Source organism: Halichoerus grypus, chromosome 4 (genome assembly GCF_964656455.1).
Source record: "Halichoerus grypus chromosome 4, mHalGry1.hap1.1, whole genome shotgun sequence".
In the NCBI taxonomy this organism is placed as follows: Eukaryota; Metazoa; Chordata; class Mammalia; order Carnivora; family Phocidae; genus Halichoerus; species Halichoerus grypus.
In genome coordinates this window covers 138267678-138288330 of record NC_135715.1, presented here as the reverse complement: position 1 = coordinate 138288330, position 20653 = coordinate 138267678, and the positions used below count along the sequence as shown (strand labels likewise).

Genomic DNA, 20653 nt, shown 5'->3' with positions numbered 1-20653 from the left:
CGAGTTATTGATGAACAAAAGCGTTAAATATTCACCTCCCGCTCAACTGCCCATACAAATGCTTTTGATCTCTCAGGCTTTTTGTGCTGTGTTCAGCTACAGGGTGCCGAATGTGGGTTTGCAAGCGAGGAGCACTGGCAGAGATAAGCACCCAGAGCAGGGGCAGTGGCAGAAAGGGGGCAAAACCAGGGTGTCCTGGGGACACCAGATTTTCCAGCCTGGAGCCCAGAGCTGGTTTCATTTGGGCCAGCCTGATTAATAGAGGGGAACTATGAACTGGGCAGAATCTCCACTTCTGGGGAGGAACACAGCCCCCAGGAAGTCAAGTAGGTTGCCCACCCTGGGAGGGCAGAGAAACCTGGCCCAGAGCCAAGCCCTAGCAAAGGGTGTCTCACCAGAGAGGAAGGGTGCCTGGCTTCTATAGCCCTCCTACATTCCATCTCCTATTAAAATAAAATAATCTCCATTTTGCAGTGAGGGAGGCGTCACTGTTTCTTCCTTAATTCTTCTGCCACTACCATCACCTTAATGGGATAGCCCTCCTGGAGATTTCACAGGCCGCCTCAGAAATGTACCTGTCTTCCGCAGCACAGGCAACTCAGAAAGATCCAAACTTCTGAGCCCAGGTCCCCAAGAATCTCTGCCCCCCACCGCAGCTCTACCACCACCACCACCACGACGTTTGCCTGCAACACTAGCGGCTCTGGCGCGAAAATTCTCGAACTGCAGCTCCAGAGGAGCAGAGGTGAACCAGAATGGTCGTATCCCTCCCGCCTTGCTCAGCCCGTGTCCCCAGCCCAGAGCCCAAACCTCTGGGGCTGGCGCGGGGGAGGGGCGGGGAGGGATTTCCACCTAAAGCTCAGAATTCGCAGCCCTTCCCGGAAGCGGACCAACTTCACACACCCGCAGCCGTAGAGGGTTACGTTTTTCTTTCTTCTTTTTTTATTAAAAACAGAACAAAACAAGAGAAGAGAAGGTTGGGCCAGGCTGGACCGGGTTAAGCTAGGCTGGGCTGCGGAGGGGAACCGCGTTGATCTGGCGTTTAGCAGGCTGGTTCGAGCAGAAAGCGATGCTCGCCGAAACTCGAAACTCGTTAATAGGGCGGGCTGCTAATTAGCTGCAAGCTCTTAACAGAAGCGCAGGGCGGCAGCGGAGCTGCACCTGTGCGAGCTGGGGAGGCCTAGAGAGGCCCAAGGAGACAGGGGCGAGAGCCTGCGGTGTGTTCTCTTGGTTGGGTGGCTGTGAACTAGGCCCCAGGAAATCCATCCAGGAGCACAACTTAGAGCCTCCACTCCCAAAGAGAGCTCGCCTCGCACCGCCAGGCCAGGGCGGCCAGGGCCGCCCTTCCACCCGCCCAGTCTTCTGGCGCGGCCCTTCCGCCAACACCTCCCCAGTTATCAATACCGCCTCTTCGCAGTTCGGAAGAAACGGGAAGGTACTTACAGCGGCAGTCTCTCACGGCCCCGAACCTGTTGCAATGAAAACGGGGGTCACTTAAATTCCACAGGATAATAAAGCAGAGATAGAGGATATACAGAAAAATGACAAGGCCCAGGCACCCCACCAATACCCAGACCTCCCCGCTTCGGGTGCCGCCCCCAGGAACTGCGCCAAGTTCTCCGCGGAGCGCGAGACCGCAGTCCTCAAGGGCAGACCCGGGCAGTAGGAGAGTATGGCCCCCGTCACCTCCCCCACTCCATGCACCCTTGGGCAAAACCTTACTGGTTGCCTGGCCCGACTCAGGCTGCCTGTAACAGGGTTTCCCCAGTGGGAAAACGGGAAGCGAGGAGAAAATGGGCCTTTGTGTGTTTCCTTCTACACAATCGGCCGGGTGGGCGCAAGTCCACTGGGGAGGGGGCGGCCGCTGCATCTGTCCCCTGCCCCAGCTCCCCGTCTGCCTCGCGCTGGGCGCAATTCAACCCCCTTTCCCAGTTTCAGATTGGTTTCAAATTCCCCAGCCCCAACTAGCGCCCCCAAAACCTGTCTTCTCCTTTCCAAAGAAGGGCCAGGCATGACTGGGACTTGCCTTCCCACTTCTGCTCCAATTCAAAACAAAGAACAATTTCCAAGGGAAATGAGGACCCAAATGATAACCAAAGGAGGAGGAAAATCGATGGGTTTGAAGGTAAATGGCAATGCTTTAGGTTGTTCTGCAGCTCTCTGGATGTGACAGTATTTTGTCAAGCATTGCTACTGGAGCGCTCACAAAGCAATCTTACAGAGCCGTGCTCTTCACAGGGGCTGGTGTCCAGCTTTAAGTTTTCATCTATTCTAGGATGGCAGTCTTCCCTGAGAAATCTCAGAGGCAAAGCCCTCTCCATCCTCATCCTTTCGCTCCCTCCCCCTCTCCCCCACTCTCGCACTCTCTCCACCTAGACTACCACTGTGTAATTCCACGTCTGAGGCAGATGCTCCATTAGGAGGAGGAGAGAGACAGTAAATCCCTTTTGTGAGGTAGGAGCCCTCAGTTCCTAACTTGCTGTGTCCAGAAGGGAGAGGAGGAAACCGGGATTCCCATTCTATTTGTTAAGTTAGGTTTAGGCTAAAATGAAAATTAACTTCTCTGGGACTTCTGCTCACCCCAGGCAGGAAAGAGAAGGCAGAGAAATCCCCCACCCCTGGAGCTGTCCTGGAAAAAGTAATAAGTGACTTACTGGTTTTCTCTCCTAGTGGGCAAGGGAACTGGGAGTAGAACTGTCTCCTTCTGAGCCTGGTGCTAGCTGGAGCCTCTCACTTCCCTATCGCTGCTCCAAGAACCAAGCATCTGCACTTGTATGCTCTTAACCTAATTTATGGTGGGAATTATATTTTGGCTTGTCAACTCTCAAGCCATAAAACAAAGTTTATTGGAATCACGTGCTCGTAAATAGCCACTCAGGTCTCATCTCTGCACAACCATAAATAACCTTCGGCTTTAAACTTTTATTCACTAAATAAAGGTTCACTGCAACTGTTCTCTCACATTTAAATAGTTCCAAATATTCAGGATGCAAGGGGGGTCATATTCATATCAATACCCTGGGCTTTTCAAATAGCATCTTTTCAGAGAAGTCTGTTTAAGCTGGGAGATAGTGCTATTTCGAAAAGACTGGTTGGTGGGCATGTCTTATGATTCTTTGGCTGCATTCACTGTGAGTACCATCAACTCCTTTATTTCAATCATTCTCTAGCTCTAGATGTGGTAAATAAAAAGGCAAGTCAAAGGCTACTCCTTACTTGCTTATACCAGGAATTATTTGAGATTTTGTTCAAACTTCAACAGAAAAAAGGGTGGTTAGGGAGAGGCTGGGTGGGCTTGGGGTGGGGGTGGCATTTGGGGTTAACACTTGGCTCTGTATTATTGTGGATGGGCTCAGTGAGAAAGGTGAAGGTAGCCACATGCCTAGAGGTTTCTATAATTTGCTTGGCTCTGAAAGGGGAGCCTTTGCAAGTGACCAAACTGCTTAAAACAGCAAGACTTGGGGTTTGGTAAAGTGAGAAACTGGAGAATAGCCCCATCGGGATCTTTGGCAACTGAAGCTCTAAAAGAAGGTTATAAAACAATAAAACAGCCTTGGTGTGAAGGGGACAGGGTGTGAGGAAGCAAACGAGGTTCTCAAGGAACCCAAGCCCAGGAAGTCAGATGTCCCTGCTCCCACAGGGCCAGGGGCTCATGGTCCCTGCACCCAAACCTGAGTGAAATGCTACGCCCCCACACTGCCACTCCCACTAGAGGGTGAGCCTAAGAGAGAAGGAGGGAGTGCGCTCTCCTGCTGAGAAAGCCCAGAAAAGGAGCTTGGGCCCGAGCTCTACTGCTCTACCGGAGAATGTGACATTCTCTGCTGGGCTAGGTGGGGGTGGGAAAGATGCCCCCAGCTCCCACCAAGGGGGTACATAAAGAAAGAACTGACTCCCAGCACCCTTCCATGGCCCGCCAGAGTTTCTACCAATCAGTGTGAAAACATGTATGATTTTGACTATTATGATGAAAAGAATGGGAGTTATGTGTAGGTTTGTAGAGCACGCACACACACACATGATTTCTAAATCAAATTCAGTTGCCAAAGTTCTCATCAGCAAGTCCTACCAAGCCCATGAAAGAGATCCCTCTCTACAAAGATCTCTTTGCATTCTAACTTCCACCCATTCTCTGGGTATTTCTGAACTCATTTCCTGATTTGACTTTCATTAGCTGAAAGCGGGGAGCTGTTAGCTCAGACTATATGGCATTTATTTCTTAGCCCCTTAGGAGGACCTTTTTCTTTTACAGTTGGTAGTATCCATTTTAAAAGTATGAGTAAAAAGCAACCCTTTAAAAAATGATTTCTGATTCTGTTAGGACTAGGTGAGCAGCTTAAAAATTAGTCCCAGTTAATCCACCGTAAAAAAAAAAAATACTTAGAATTTGAGAGATGGAGAACAGCTTTCTTTATTTTTCCTTAAGTTAATAAAACAGAATTAATCAAAGGATGTGTGACTTTCTAGGCAATTGTGTGAGCTTTTCATGGGGGGTGGGGTGCAAGGAGGAGACCGAGCTGAGGAAGTGGTTGTTTGAAACAATGCCAGGTGCCTGATCTGGGCTCAGTAGATATTTTTTAAATGAATGGCAATGAAGGACGGTGACTGGGCTTGCTTGCAGTCTTCACTGTGGCTCACACAAGAAGATGAATAAAATGACATAGCCTATTCTGTATATTGAGATGATAACAGGAAAGTAACCAGCCATGCAGAGGAAAAAGGAGGAAAGGAAGACATTGAGGCAGATATCTTCAATTACTTTCTAATCTTAGGGCAGCCAGGCAACATGATTAAGGAGAGAATGTCCACCTTCCTACAGTTTTCCCTTGCCCCCAAGCTCCCAGTGTCCTGGGCTTCTGTGAATGAATGAGGGAGTGGGGAAAAGAAGGAACAAACTTGGTCTAAGAAGAAGGCTGAGTGTCAGGGGGAACAGCATACTAACTTGGGCCAATTTGTTGGAGTTTTCTCAAGGAGTTTCAATGGTGGTGGTAGTAGTAACAGAAGAAGAGGTGTGGAAGGAGAGGTTGAAGCCTTCTTTAAAACCTGCAATGAATTCGTTTTGGGGAGAAGCGGGACTCTGGGCACTATCCCTCCCCATTTGGCTGAAAAGGGCCAGTCCTGGGAATTCCTGCCCAGAAAGCTCCCATGAGGTAGGGTCCCAGGTAGGGCTCCACCAACCTAGAAGCCAGAGCAGCTCCCAGGAAGGAGGAGAAAGTGAAGGGGCATCAACAGGTATCAGCTACACTCCAGGTGTAATGAGGTCTGCCCTCTGTCCACTCTAAGGGCCCTTGCTATGTGGCCCCCAGGGAAGAATAGTCTGACATTGACTTTTAAGAGGCCTCTTGCCCAGAGGCAGTATTGAGCTCTCCTCTTAAACTAAGTGTCTGCATAACCAGGATAGGTAGGGATGGGACTTTGAATGAACTCCCTAGGTAGGGGGCAGATGGAAGAAGGAGACTACCTAGGCCTGGTACTTGGGAACACAGGATGGGGGTAGAGCCAGAGAGGAGCTGAGCAGGGAGTCCCAAGCAGGAGAGAAATATAATCCCATATTCCTGGCACTATACTCTAGCACTTAAAAAGGAACACTTCTCCCACTACCCTCAACCCTACCTCCTACAATGGAGTCTGCTCATTGGAGTTCTGGCTTGGTGTCCTCTGGGGAAGAAAAGGTGACCCCAGAGGAAAACTCCAGTAGTGAGAGATGGGATCCAAATGAATGGGTCCTGAGACAGGGCCTTTGATGATGGAGCTGGGGGCTAGAAAAGGCTCCAGGGGTCCCAAGAAGGGTAGGGCCTGGGATGGCCATCTTAGTACTTTGAGAAACAAGAGTGGAGGTTAGATGGCACGGGAGTTGGGGATGGCTGGTGACTGCAGCACTGCCCTATGCCATAGGCCAAACTTCATCTGGCATGGTTGGTAGCTAAAGAGACTTTATGTGTTTTGAGAGAAAATCTGACCCAGGTGAACTCCTGGGTAAGCCAAGAGAAGTAGCTTGGCAAAGGGCCGCGGAGGCCTTGTTAGGAAAAGTCTATAAGCACAAGTCATGGAAGCCAGGACTAGGGGTTGGAACCTGGTGGCAAGGGGTCTGTGCATGTATGTGGGTTGTAGCATGAAATAGTATTTACATAGCTCTTTTAAAAAGATAGAAAGAATCGCAAAAATCTGGAAAGGCTGATGGAGATTTGGGGGGATAAGGCCTCTCCAAGATACACGCTGACATCAGTGTGGCCCAAGTTTGCTGTGGCTCAACTATGGCCCTGGAGCCCAGATCTTGGAACACAAGCAGATTAAGAGGGAGTGGGACACTTCTGGCATCCTCTGCTACTGCCCACTGGCCTTTTGCCTTTTTACCCTGCTCCAGATTTCAAGAGGCTAAAAAGGGGATACTTGCTTTGGTGGGTGTGACTGACAGGTGGTGGTGGAGGTAACTCTCTCAGGAAAGGCCTGCAGCCTTCTGTAGGAGTCACAGATGTGCCTGTGTGGGTTCAAGGCCTCCTTAATCTGCCCATCTGCCCACTGAGGGGGTAGCGGCACTTTCCTTCTGGATGCATCCCTGAAGTCTACCCACAGGCAGATGCCAGACACCCGAGACCCAAGGGAGCAGGGCCTACGAGGCCCACTCCAGCAAGAGGAAGCACCCCAGAACTATGTTCTCCTGGGTCTGTCACTTCCTGTGTGACCAAGCCTACGCCTGTCTTCTCCTCTGTAGATTTCAAGAATTGGGTGAGTGAACCAGGTCTCTTTCAGCTCTAAAAGTCTAGGCCTGATGTTGAGCAGAAAAGAGATAATAATGATAAGCAATATGTACTGAATGCTTGTTATGCGCCAAAACACTCTTTCAAGTACTTAACCAGTGAATTAATGTGTTTAAGGTAGTTAGAATATCGCACAGCACAAAGTATTGCTATGTAAGTAAAAAAATCTTCATAACAACCTTGAAGGTACTCTTATTCCTACTTCTCAAATGAGGAAACAGGCCCAGGGAATTTGCCCTATTTGCCTGTTACAGAGCAGGTAAGTGGTAAAGATTTGAACCAAGGCGGTCTGAACTGGGAACATACTCACCTCTTTAAAATCTCCAAGTTAGCAAGAAATCAATGTCCCCTTCCCTAAATGGGAGCAATTAATCAGCCTATAGGGTAGTGACATTTAAAAACTCAATTAGGGAGGGAGCCCCAGGAACTATGGGGGTTGCTGAGTGGTAAAGGGAACTTGGCCCCTGGACACCAAAGAACCATAGAAGAAGCAGGAGAGACACTTGACCAGTAGTTGGCAAATATAAGCATGCTTCTTAATTGCCTTTTGGGAGAGTGTTTACAAAATGCAGGTCCCAGATATTATGATTTATTAAGTCTGGCCTGAGACCCAGGAACCTGAATTATAAACAAATTTGAATGCAGGTCTTTATTAAAGAATCATTGTCCTTAAGTACGGAAAAGAGGGAAGAAAAAGACTGCATTGCCAACAGACAATGGAGGATCAGTGGTGTTGGGTCGGGGCCGACTGTCGAAGTTGGGTGTCACAGTGGTGCAAGAAACGACCCGTGGAGCCCACCAAGGTCCTGAAATGGGCGCAGGGGTGAGAGGAGTGTGTGTGGGTGGTGTGGAAAAGGGCTGAGATGTGCATCTGCAGTGTTCTCAAGCTGCAAAGTCAATGAGATCCACCCTCTCAGCCTCAAGGAAGCCTAGAGGGAATCCCGGAACCCAGGCCTTGCGGTAGGAGAGTCAGGGCGAGGCCGGTCCGCCTGCCTCGGGAGGCGCTGAACGTCGTGCTTTTCAAGGCTGCGGATTCTAGGTACCAAGGATCGCAGTAATGGAAAGTGGCAAGAACAGCAGCCCAGCCCGAGGGGGATGGTTAAACACGTCTTGTCCTACAGCGGGACCCTAGTTTCCTGCTTCTAGGAGCCCAGCGCGCGGAAATCGCGCCACCTCCGGGAAGGCGGAGGAAGTGAGGTGGCCTGCCACCCTGGAATCTGCCTTCAGGCTCCGCGGCCTCGGGTCTGCCTAAACTGCCCATCCCGGGAAGCAGCCCTCTGGGGGTGGGCGCAGTACCTCCGACCCTCCACAGAGGCCAAAGCACTTTGCGACCAGAGAAGGAGGAGGAGGAGGAGGAGGAGGAGGAGGAGGAGGAGGAGGTGGTAGAGGAGGAAGAGGAGTCACGTGTCCCCCGCCCGCGCCCGGGGCATCACCGGCGCCGCCGCAGCGGGCAAGACGCTTGTCCTACAGCGCCTCCTCCTGGACAAGGTGCCAGACAGCCGAGCAGGGGGACTGAGCCCGCCCGGAAAACCCGAGGCTGAGGCTTCTTCGCGCGGGTGGAGATCTTCCCGCACCAGAGGCTGGGAGCCGGTCCCTCAGTGTCCCCTGGGGCGGCCAGAAGTCGAGAGGATCCTGAGACCCCCCTCCCGTCCCACCCCCCAGGCTCTCGGCCCAGGAGCATGCATCCCCCATTAATTAGGCGAGTCCAGGCGGAAAATCCCTCCAGTTTGTCCGTTTATTTATTTATTTGACCGCTCTCTGCCGAGCCGCTGGACCCCGCAGAGCCCTCGAACGTGCTGCTCTGGCGTAACAAAGTCCGGGAATAGTACGGCTGAAGGACTGGCCTGAAGTTTGGCGGTTTGAGCAGAAGCCAGGAGGAAAAGCCTTTTCCTAAAGCAGAAGCACCAGGCTGAAAAAAAATCTGTAACACTTCCCTGAGGATCACACATAAAAATTTTCTTTTAAGGTGTTAAAAGTGCGTGCGTGTGTGTGTGTGTGTCACTTTTAACACCTTCAAAGAAGATCTGGCTTCCCTTTGGCCACTAGCTCGCATTTGCAGACTGTTTCTAAAGTACAGATTTAAATTGGGATGGGGTGGTGAGTCAAGATGATTGAAAATAACGTAGTCAAGGACAACATGTTTGGCTATATTTAGATTGAAGGCTGGAATAAAGGAAAGATGAGCAGCGAATACTGAGGGAGGGGGGAGTGGAGAGATCGGGTTCTATCTTCCTGCTGAGTCCACTCGCCCCCTCCCCCATCCGTGCCTTATGGCTGGATCCCCGGGCTGGGCTATTTCACTGCACATGCGCCAGACGCCGAACGAGCGTGCGTGGCAGGCGCTTAGGGCACTGAACTGTAAGAGCAGCTCGCGCAGCGCTCTGCGGTGTGCGCCAGCGCGCACTGCTTGCGTGCTCACCTGCCCAGGAGCTTGGACGCCCCATCTCAGAGAGGCAGGAAACGTACTTTCTCTTTTCTTTTCTTTTTTTTCAGGAAAACCTGTATTAAAACCCCCAGCCGTCCTTTCTGATTTGCAAGCCCTGTTCCACCAAACCAACAAAATCGCCATGTTGCCCATGAACACTCTCAAGGTTGTCATTTGGATCAGCAATTTCACATCCAGTACACTGCTTCTCTTGAGTGGTTAATCGAGGCGGGGGAAAATCACCCTACGTTCAGAAATCACGACTTATCCCTCATTCTGCACAACCATCAAGTCTAATGGACTCGTTCCTAGAAAGAGGGTATCTATTCACACCAGTTCCGGAAAAGTGGCCCTAAATTGGACTTAAATCGGAATTCCGAGTTCTTGGTGGCTTCTCCCTAGCTTCCGGTGCCCCCGCGTGCCCTGCCCCGCGGCCGCACTGCGGCAAGGCCGTAAATACCTCTAACAGCTGCCTGCCTGCCCAGAGTGAAATACTGTCTTTGTTCCGATTTCCCCTGCTTCTCTAGCTCAGAAAACAGAATTCTGGCGAAATATATTTATTTGAAGGAGCATCTGACAGGAAAATACGTTTGGTTTTCAGCCTTGGTGCTTGGCCACATTTATAATAGCGCGTTTTGCTCTTTTCCCTGGTCCCCATGAAGAGTGCAAGCCCAGCTCACAGCCTGACCCGTAAAAACACCGAGGCTCCGACATGTCAGTGGCTCCCTGAACTGTAAACGGATAGAGGTTCGGGCTGAGGACGCTGGGAGTTACACTTCCTGGCTTGTGAGCTCTTAAGAGTCCAAGTGTTTCTTACTTAATTTTTAAAAATTGAGTTTAATTTTTTTTTAATTGGGGTTAACAGAGACAATGGGGGCATTTCCAACAGTAGCAAAAGCGTTAACTAGTCTTCTCCTGGCCTGAGTTCAAATGTGATTTGCAGATTATTTATTCCCTTAAATGCAACCGACCATTAAGTTCCAATAAGCTCTTAATGCTACCACAGGACTTACAAAGAACCCTTCAGTCCTCCATATCTGCCCATGACCTCACCCTCTGCTGCGTAACAGGACCTGAAGCCTGCCTCGGTTTTTAGTCACTTGGTCGCACTCAGCCACCCAATCCAGGGAAAAGCGACTGAAGCTCCGAACCCTAGGGCTTGGCCATCATGGCCACAACTCCTCTCCACCCCCACGCTTGTCCCAGCCCACCTACGGGGCTCCTTAGGCTTTGGAGCTGCCAGGGGACAGGCCTACGTGCCTCTGACCAAGGGCCTTCTTTTCAATAGGTAATGCTTTTTACCAATATGAAACAATGATCTCAACAGCCATTGTACCGTAGTGGCGAAATAGTTACAAAATACAGACATTCCAAATAAAAAATACACTTTCTTATTTGTGAGATCATAGTGATCCACGACAATTCCTCAGCATCAACTGGCCACAAATTAGTGGCCCTCCATTTTGAAACCAGCGTGATTCCATCGTTAATTACTAAAAATACCTTTCTACACAGATATCATTTATTGTTTGGGAACACTTTTATGGCCAAAACGATTACAAAGGAATATTTGGAATATTAGGATTTGCCGCTGGGTGCTTTGGAGACGATATTCAGCGGTGCGGAGGTCCACCCCATGCGCAATGCGGCAGATTGTCCACAGGTTTTAATATTTCACAAGGTGTTCATGAGGGAATAGTCAAGAGGATTTGAGAGATGCATCCTCAAATGCTGTTCAAAATCGGTGGGCTAAAAGAGCATTCTTTTTTTTTTTTTCTGCAAAGGATTTTCTTTTGATGCATAGATAATGTTTCAGTTCAGTAATTTTGAAGAAGAGGGTAAAATGTTGCTATATAACGTTTATTTGTAGGCAAAAACCCACAACAGGGCATTTAGAGAGCAAAATACCTACTCTTCCTATTCTGGCAAATAAGAAACACACGTAATATTTGAACTTAAACATGCTTTGAATTTCTTAAATATCTATTGATTTTTACCCAAGACCTGCACCGGATTTTCTGACCCCGTTCCCTCCCAAAGCATGTATCCATTTTGTGACATAAAATAATCCAAATTCACCTGATAGATTATTAGATGTGGGAGGAACCTTTCTTAAGTTGCTACAAAAATTCTTTAAGAACGAGAGAAACGGTTAAAAATATTTAAAATTCCATCTCATACATAAGGCCCAATAAACCATAAACCCTAGAAATTAGCCAGCATCACTCACCAAAGCCTAGATTAACAAACCAAACACATCCTGGGTACGCAGAATCCACCCCACCCCCACCCCCAGCCCCAACCCTCAACCCTCAAAAAACACCTGTTAGCGTCCCAGATACCTCTGACCACAGACAAGCCGCAAAACACTGCTCTATACTACCGAGTGCCTTTAGTGACCCACAGCACAGCTAAGACGTCCAGGAACCATCTACAGATTCTTCCCAGGTTGGGGATTGAGGGGCTCTCGATCCAGTGGGGTCCTATCTGCCAGTCTCCACCTCTCGGAATCTCGAGGGGAAATGAGGCTTCCCTTCGACTTCTGAGCTCAGCCAGACCCCACCCGGGGCCCCAGGGGACGCCTGCTCAGAGATGGAGTGATTAGGAAGCAGGGGGCGCAGACAGCCACCCCAAGGTACCGGAGAAGTATAGGGAGTCGGGCCAGGCTCACCGGGCTGCCCAAGGGGGTGGGCGCCTGGAGCTCGTCGGCGGCAGGGCTGGGGCGCGGGGAGGGGCGACTCTTACCCGGAGGCTGCCGAGCAGGAGGCGGCGGTCGGCCAGGGCGGCTGCAGTAATCCATTAGGCGCTGCCGGGCTACGCGCACTGGGGGCGGCAGGGATCCGCTCATGCTGGAGAAGGAGTCGCCTCGGAACCGCGCGGCTGCAGTCACCCGGAGCAGGCCGGCTGCTCCCGGCGGGCGGTGTCGGCGCCGGCGGGGGCCTCAGCGCCCAAGGCTCCTTCCGGGCTCTCCCGCCCGCCGGGCTCCCCACCGGCTCCGGAGGCGGCAGCGGCGCGGCCCGAGCGAAGCGGCGGTGGGGCCACGTTGCGCGCCGGGCGGGAGCGGAGGCCGCCGCGGAACCCGCAATCCCGCAGCCGGCGACTGGATCCCACCTCTGCAGAGACAAAGGTTAGAAAAAGAGGGGGTGAGGCTCCAGGAAGGCAGAATGCGGGGGGAAATTCGCCTGGGAAATCAGGAAAAAGGCCGTGAAGGCGAGCGGCGCCTGCACATGACCAGCCGCAGCCAATGACGACCGCAAATAGGTCATAAAAAGGTCTATTACCAAGTTGTAAATTTTCTTCAAACAAAAAGGAATTTGCTGCAATTCCTTGCGGATTTTGCACATACAGCTCGCAAGCGCCATGTTTTTTCCTCTTTCTCTCCCCGCTATCTTCTGTTCTCTCTCTGTTCCTCCTCCTTTGCCGTCCTTCCTCCTCTCCTCTTTCTTCCTCTCTGCTCTTCTCTGCTCCTCTCTGCTCTCTCTGCGTCTCTTGCCTCCATGGTTCCTGACCCTCACCTTTTCTAGGAAGTATTTCTTTTGCTCTTTTTTGGTTTGGCTCGAAACCTCTGCTGAATAGAGCGTTGTGTTGGAGGGGAAATGAATGCGGTGGACTGCACAGGCGCTCGGGGAGGTGATGCTGGCAGTCACCCCCCTCCGAGTCTCCTTGCGCGGGTCACTTGGCTTCTCCTCCCCTCCCCTCACAGAAAGGCCGGCTCCGGAGCAGCAGTCAGGCACTTTCGGTTTTTGCCCCTCTCATCTCCAGGCAAGCCAGCCCCAGTGATCTTGCGCAGAAAACCAGGGCTCTGCAGGCCAAGAAAGCCCGCCCTCCCCCTAACACCTCTCCAACATAAATTGGGGTCCCTCCCATTTCTTGGGGTTTCCAGGGGTAGGAGAGTCACCAACCAGCTCAAAGCCTGGAAATGGTTTTAGGTACTTGTCAACTTCTCCAAAATAAGGGTTTGAACTCCCAGTGTTTGGCATTTATCTTGGCAGAAATATCCTCCTGGACAGTGCTGGGTTCAAGGGGAAGCAGTCTTTCTGGATCCCCTTTGAAACCCCTTGCTATGTCTCTCCTAAGTGCATTTCTTATTTCTATGCAATTTAATTCTAGTTTTCCCTTCTTCCATTGCCCCCAAAATGTTTGCCCATGGAAAAGCCTGCTCAATGCAACATTGAAGAGGAGAGGGGCTCCATTTGTTCCGGGAAAAGAGCGGACCCTCAGTTTCAGCCCTGGGAAAAAAATAGTCCTTTTTCTTCAAAGGCAGGAGTCACATTCCTTTTGCACTTCTGATAGGAGCTGCTCCAGAGAACACCAGCTGAAAGTAAATGTCCTTGAGGGCCCCAGCATTCTCCTCATCATTAATGCATGGGCATGATCATCCAGGCTTCAGAACCTGCCTGAAAGAGGTAACCCATCCCCCCATCCTTTCAAGGGCACTGTCTTTGGACTTCTAGTAATGCATTTATAAATATTTGGATTGGATGTCTACGGGTAGGTTTTCTGCTATGAACATCCTCACATCCAGTAAGTACCTAAGTGAACATAGACTTAAGCAGGAAACACACAGCACCGTTTGAAGCAGGCCGTTTGTATCCCTTGAAAAGGTTCCGATGACCTTGGATGTTTTTTATTAAAGGAATTCTGTTGCCATCTGTCAGCAAAAGTCATATTCTTTCTAGAAACTGTGCTCTAACTTTGCTGGAGGGAACCATAGCAGTATCCAAGGTCCATTAAAATGTTCTATTCCCCTGTCCACCCCCAGATGCCGGAAGAATCAGCAAACACCAGGGAAGCAGAGGACACAAGCTTGGATGTGAAATAGCAACATCTTATGCATTGAAGAATAATAAAGTTTTTAATTACAAAAGAAAATGTGTAAGAATATGTGGGGCAAATTTTGGGGCCCTTCCAAGCTAGAATATTTTACACTGATTTGTACATATGGAACTGAACAGAGATTACTCACTTGTAAAATTATCTAAGAAATAATCTCAATTGCCAGTTTTCCTCTACCTACATAAAAGCGGAGCTTTATGACCCTCCTTTTCAGCCTGGGGAAGGGGGGCTGGGAAAAAGACTTTGCACTTTTGAAAAGGCAGCCATATTTGCACATTTTCCCCTGTGCAGAGGTAATCCAGGCGATGTGCTGGGCTTTGTGGAACCTCACAAAATGGCAGTCCCCGAACTGACTTTTCTCTAGAAACCATTGAGACCCACACCCTCTTTTGTGTGTTTCTGGTCCTTGCAAACAGAGAACCTAAATCACTTGGAAGGCTTGGTTCTTTCATTCAGTGTTAACATTGGAGGGTCCTATTTTTCTCTAAACGGTTTATAGACCTCTCTAAGCAGATTTTAAGCAATCCAGGGCCAAAAAGCATCACCTAGATTTTCAAAGGATTCTCTGAAGGTTTATGCAAATTTCTGCAGCAAAAATGTTTGCTTGCTTCGCTGCAACCCTCGGATGTTTACAGATTTGAGCCAATTAAAAGGGTGTCTTCTGTGCTCGTCACCTCGAGTCTGCATGAAACACCATGATGGGGGGTTTCTAGCCACTAAAAGAAGGTGGTGTGTGTGTGTATGTGAGAAAGGGGGGGGGTAATGCCCCAAGCTGTTTATTTGAAGGCAGATCTATGATTTTCTCAGCTACAAAAAGAAACACATATACCTACATTTATTTATGACCAACACTTTCTGCAATGTGTAATCTATGTATAAGTACAAATATACCAAATATATACTTAGAATACCACATTTGTATATGTACAAATACTCTGCAATGCACCAGGTATTACAGCAGAGTTTTTTTCTGTACAAGAGCTACAATTTTACCATGGGTAGGGGGCGATGGGTCAAGAAGGTACAACACTTCCAGAGCAACACAGAATATAGAGGAAATAAGGACCTTGCTACCTCCCCAACATTTCTTGATTTCCACATCCATTCATGCACCGGGTCCCCTGAGTCTTGCCCCAAATCAGTGACTCTAACACTGGAATTTGGGGAGCATTTTTGAGTGGGAGACAGAGAATTTTGCTAATAGAGGAATCACTTAAATGGAAGGCAGCTGGAGTTTGGCCAGCAAGAAGCTCTAGCCAGCTTGCGGCCGCTGCCACCTCCACCAACCCCCACCACCACCACCCCACAGGCTGTTTCCTAGCCATGCTTTCAGGCGCTTGGCATCTTCGCTCTAGAAGCCAACAGCAGAGTCTCAAGCAGCACACGGAGCAGAACGTTTCCAAATCCAGCATGCACATTTGCAGCTGTCTCCTCTCATGCAAATGTTTCTTAAGCCGCAGGCCACCCGTGACTTAAAATGGTCTTTTCCGGCTCAGGTCAGCGAATGCCACAGCCACAGCCTCTTCCCTGGTTAGAAAGCTAGGTGGTGTTTCACTTCTGGCCCCACCAGTGCCAACATTTCCCAGGTCCTTGAAGTGGCAGGCGAATAGCCCACCAATGCCTGAGGGGCTGATTCAGGCCTAAGACAGATTCCATTTTCTTACCTGTGCAATAAAAACCATTCTGGAAATTAAAATGTACCTCTTTAAAAATAAACGCATCTAGAAAAAGCGAAGAGCTCTTCAATGTCTACCCGATGAGGTGCTTCCCATTTTTGGGGGAGAAGTATTAGTTTACTTGAATTTCTCCTCTTCTCTACTACCCCTCTTCCCCCTTCTCTTCATAAAATGGCAGCTGCAGGAGCAGCCTCCAATGGAAAATGGCTATCTTGTTAATAACAAATCTCAAACCCCAGCATCAGCACAGGCTCAGCGGAATAATCTGTAGCGTAACCTGGACTCTGGGTCTTCCCCCACTGGGCCCACAACTTGAGTCCTTTGCGAAGTTCAAAGTTTTCACAGTTATCTTAGCAAGGTTATTTAGAGCAAGATGCAGCTAGGATAGCCTAGCCAGCCCTCTCTGGAATGAAAAAGAGACCCCTCCCCTGCATTTATTTATTTATTTTTACAACACACTGCTTGTAACCCCCACTCCTTTTTTTTTTTTTTTAATCAAATAGAAGCTTTAGTGAAACATTGCCTTCTAGTAGCCCAGGTGGTGGTTCCTGACTCAGGGAAAGGGTTATGTGCGGCGCTTAAAGACACTAGCTCTAGAAAAAGATTCATTTCTTTATTAAGGAGCTCGCTATGTTCTGGAGCGGTTGTTTACACTCGGATTTTTCTGCATTTGCTCTCAGGGCTTGTTTCAATAAGTGAGGCCATCCTGGAGAACAGCAGAGGACGTACCAACCGACATCTAAGACGCACACAAGTTGGCTCAAAATGGGCGTGCAAACAGAGCGAAGGAATACAAATAAATATGGCACCTATTCAAAAAACGTAATCACAGCAGCGGCCACAGCATAGAGACCTAGCGATTTCAGGCGATACCAAGCGCAGTTCAAAACGAAAGCAAGTTGAGAAATGAGAGGCATTCCACAAGGCCACTTGCCAGAGTGAAAAGTTAATGAGTGAAAATGTTATAATTGGCTTTTCAAGTATTCATTCCCTTTAGATGATTAAATTGCCATAATTTGTATAGACTATAGAAAATTATTAAATGTCAACTATGACATTTTCCTGAAACTTTTGTCATTGGCCCAACATTTTCCCCAAGTTTAAGGAAGCTGCAGAGCCAGACTATACATTACACTCTTCAGCTAACATGTGCTTTATGAATATTTGGCCCAGACTTTTCCCAGAGATACTACATTTACAAAATACTCAAAGAAACCTTTTAGGAGTAAACAAAAGGCACCCGAACCATTCATTATAAAAGCAGAAAAGGAAAACATAAATAATACGTTTTAATCAAATAACATAAAGTAAATATTCTGCAGGCATAATTTTTTAAAAAAATTAATAGATCTCTTTTAATTTACTCACCATAAAGAAGTGATATTAAGTGTTCAAGTGCACTTGTTTGATTAATAAAGCATTTTATATTCAATTATTTAGTGCTAATCATTAGGAAGTTTATGTTGTTGAGGCAAATCACCAGCTCAGACATTAAAAACTACCATTACAAAAATATAGCAACAAGGTCAGTATCAAATTACCCTTACATAGGACAGCTCAAGCGCTGCTTCTATGCAATACTATAAACTTTTAACACCCAAACCCCTCTCAAAGCGCAGAAACCTCAAGAGCAGTGACATGAAGGTAGCTTGAAATACAGGTAAAGTCCTTTCCAACAAAGAAAATAGATGGTGTCCAACAGCATGTGTTGATCATTAGTTTTAATAGTCCATGGTAAAATTTTAAAGGTAGAAGTTAATTTGTCAGGCCTTCAGCTCTGTCTTCCTCCAGCTCTTGGGCTTCCTTCTTGGTTTCCCCATCCTTTGCCTCCTGTCGGGAAACTGGGAATTTGTCCTTGTTGTTCTCTTTTTTCCATTTCATTCTCCTGTTCTGGAACCAGATTTTTACCTGTCTCTCCGTGAGGGCTAGGGCGTGGGAAACCTCAATTCTTCTCTTCCTGGTCAGATAAGGGTTAAAAAGGAATTCTTTTTCCAGCTCTAGGGTTTGGAAACGACTGTAGGTTTGTCTTCCTCTTCGTCTACCAGGAGCTGCTGATTTAAAAAAAAAAAAGGAAAACAAGCGTTTTAGAAATGTAATGGTGCCTCTGCACGTTGCTGGAGCTTTCTGGAACGGGTCTAAGGGGTGAAATATACACAAGTCTCTTTAGTTCTGATATATATACACGATATGCAGGCAAGAGGAACAGAGAGAAAGTCTTCACAATTACTCTGTCCCCATCATCTTTACGCGGTTTCTACTTTACGGGGGAAAAAAAAAAGTATTTATGAATAAAAGCCACTATAGCTACACAAGAAGGAAAAAGAGAGGGCGAGGAAAAGGTAGTTTTAAAGCTAGAACGTGAGATGAAAGCAGAGTTCTCCCCCTCTCCCCGCATTAAAAAAAAAAAAAAATTGCATCCCAACCTTGTGGTCTCATCCAGGGAAACATTTGAGAAGGAGACGAGCTCTGATTTAAATGGTCTGGGTCCTCGCCAATATTACCACTGGACGATTTACAGTCAGGATATTGTACCAGCTCGGCCTCTTGCTGGGTCGTAAAAATCGGCTGTCTCTGTAAGTTATCGTATCCGTAAAACTTCGCGGGCTCCCCGTGACAGGCAATCCCGCCGCAGGGGGGAGGCGGAGGATGCGGAGGATGCGGAGGAGGAGGGGGGGCGGCCTGGTAGGCTGCGGCCGGGCTGCCCCCGCCGGGGTGGAAGTAGTCCTGGCCGGGGCCCGGGCCGCCCCCACCACCGCAACCCGGCCCGGCGGGCGGCGGCGACGGATGCGGGTGCGCGTGCGCCTGCGGGGGCGCGTGCGGGAAGCCAGCGGCGCTGTTGCCATAGAGCTGCAGGGCGGCGGCGGCGGCGGCGTGGCGGCTGCCGACCTCGGGCGCGAAGTGACAGTCGTAGTAAGTGGGATTGATGGCCTCGCCCGCCGCCGCCGCCGCCGCCGCCGCGGCCGCCGCCGCCTTGTACTTGGAGTACAGCGGGTTTACGAAGTAAGAGCTCATCGGAGCGGCGGCGGCGGTGGCCAGGGGCCGAGGTAGGGCGGCCCCGGGCGGGCGGTGCGGAGCAGGCAGGGAGCGCGCCTCAGCGCGGCCGCACTGCCGCGGGGGCCTCTGGGGCGGCTGCTCGCGCCGCCGGGGCCGCCGGGCTACGTTGCTGCTGCCGCCCGCCCGCCCGCGCGCGCGTCCCCTCTGAGGCCGGGCAGCGGCGGGCACTTGGCTACTGGGCGCTCATGCCCGGCTCTCGCGCCCGCCGCCTCGGCCTCGCGCCGCCTCTCTCGCGGGTAGCGGGGCCTCGCCCAGCCCCCGCGCTCACCACCCACCCGGCCTCTCCCGGTGCGCGCCGGCTCGGCCGCAATATAATCGCCGACGCCCCGGGTGACCTGCCCCGCTGCCTCCACTGTTTCCTCTCAGGCACCAGGCTGCCCTGAGCGCACCGGGACAACAAAAAAAGTGCGCCCGGCCCACGGGGACACTCTTTGGCTTCGGTTTACAAACCCCCGCTCTGGAGGGAAGAGAAAAAAACACCCTCTACCCGCCACCACCTCTCACCTCGGCCCCCCCGCGGCCCCCTCCCACCGGTCTCGCCGCCGCCGCCGAGGCTGCCGCCCCGGTGCGCCCCGGCGAGGCATTTTCGCACCACGCCACTGTGTGGAGAAGATGGGGGCGAGATAACCGCGCGGAGGGATCCGCGCGGAGGCGACACCGTTGCTCCCGACGGGACTCCTCACGCTGGCCGGGAGATGCCTCCGCCGGCCTTAAAGGGGGCCCATAAAGCCGCACTGCCAAGGGCTCGCCTTGCCCCCCGGGGCCCAGGGAATGTGGCTCGCGGCTGGCGTGGCGGGGGCGCGAGAGAACCTTACACTTGGGGGGAGGCAGGGAGGCCACTCCCAGGAGGCTATGGGAGCAAATGACTCCCTCCCCTGGCCCCTAGAGCAGCCCCCCAGAGGTTGGCCGTGGCTTTTGCGCTTCTGGACACGCGGGCGCAGCCCAGGGAACAAGGGCAAGTAGTGTAGACAGACCGGACCGCGTACATTTGGGTTGGGTCCTCAGTGGTTTGATTAAAGGCCACAAGGGTGATCCCAAAACCTGGCATTATCAAAGCGAATCTAGGCCCTTCTTTTCTAGGCGGGCAGGCCTTGTGGAAATGAGATGTACATTTACCCTTGACGCACTGCACGCCTGGCTGAGGCTCCCAGGTTAATTGATATTTAATGGAAATCATGCCCATGAATATAGTTTCCATCATTTCACCCTTGATAGACGTCAGCACCAGGCGCGGGGGGAAACTGAAGAATGTGGGGGCGGCGAAGGTGGGGGCAGATTAGCATTGCTGAGCGAGTAAATAGAAAAGCGGACAGAAATGTTCCAAGGCGGGAAGGAGAGAACTCACGCTGGGGTGGGTGGTATTTCCTCGAGCAGGACGCGCGGCTCCCGGGTCTCAACCCCGGCACGGAGCGTACCAGGGCAGGCGGTGGCCCCGGGCGGAGCACGGGGGGCCGACGCCTGCGAGTCCCCACTTCGAGCCTCAGGGCCGGTGTTCGGATCGCGCCGGTTCCAGGCAGCTGAAGGCGGCGCCCATCGTCTGCTAATGATTCTAATTCATCTGCCAAGCCTGTGAACTTACTGCTGAGAGCGGGCGCTGGACTCAGCTTAGAAAGTTACTAATTTTTCCAAAAGAAAGGAAAGAGAAGGCTCATCCCAGCTTGGGCGATGAGGAAGAGAAACGTCCCAAGTCATGTGGGCAAGTCGAGTCTGAATCGGCAAAATATTCCTGATTTTAGAAGCCCGCTCGCCGTTAACACCAACTGTCTACTCTCCCTCATACCTCTTTTTTCTCCCTCTCGACTCCCGTATTAACGTCCAATAAATGTAATAAGTCTATGTTGAGTGCGTTTTCTCTCGCCCACTCGGCCTTTTTCGTGGGCTCTTTACATGACCGGGGTCCCCTTCCC

The 20653-nt window shown here is 50.5% G+C and overlaps 1 protein-coding gene and 2 long non-coding RNA genes across 6 annotated transcripts; 1 reads left to right on the top strand and 2 right to left on the bottom strand.

Annotated features, from left to right (window-relative positions):
- Positions 1-8471: 8471 nt before the first annotated feature.
- LOC144381630 (uncharacterized) lies at positions 8472-12027 on the bottom strand. 3 transcript variants are annotated; one of them, XR_013447223.1, is made up of 2 exons: positions 11926-12027; positions 8472-8645 (listed from the first exon to the last, which is right to left on the bottom strand). It is a non-coding gene; the product is annotated as an uncharacterized LOC144381630 (long non-coding RNA). The 3 variants fall into 3 exon arrangements; XR_013447221.1 differs by having other exon boundaries at positions 8472-8664; positions 11926-11995; XR_013447222.1 differs by having other exon boundaries at positions 8472-8676; positions 11926-11976.
- Positions 12028-12130: 103 nt separating this feature from the next.
- On the top strand, positions 12131-14052 carry LOC118524060 (uncharacterized). Its single transcript, XR_004911403.2, has 3 exons — positions 12131-12307; positions 13474-13586; positions 13943-14052. It is a non-coding gene; the product is annotated as an uncharacterized LOC118524060 (long non-coding RNA).
- A 2234-nt stretch (positions 14053-16286) lies between these two features.
- HOXD8 (homeobox D8) lies at positions 16287-19392 on the bottom strand. 2 transcript variants are annotated; one of them, XM_036074005.2, is made up of 2 exons: positions 18116-19392; positions 16287-17740 (listed from the first exon to the last, which is right to left on the bottom strand). In XM_036074005.2, exons 1-2 carry the CDS (start codon positions 18702-18704, stop codon positions 17448-17450), a joined length of 882 nt encoding a protein of 293 aa, XP_035929898.2. In that variant the 5' UTR covers positions 18705-19392; the 3' UTR covers positions 16287-17447. The 2 variants fall into 2 exon arrangements, with proteins under 2 accessions (XP_035929898.2, XP_035929897.2); XM_036074004.2 differs by having other exon boundaries at positions 16287-17743; positions 18116-19391.
- Positions 19393-20653: the final 1261 nt, after the last annotated feature.

What these genes read in the sequence shown, in the direction of transcription:
- HOXD8 (XM_036074004.2), bottom strand. Translation starts at nt 18,704, where the DNA reads ATGAGCTCTTACTTCGTAAACCCGCTGTACTCCAAGTACAAGGCGGCG. An exon ending in TCCCTGGATGAGACCACAAG is followed by an intron (nt 17,744 to 18,115) that starts GTTGGGATGCAA and finishes TTTTTAAATCAG; the next exon opens with CAGCTCCTGGTAGACGAAGA.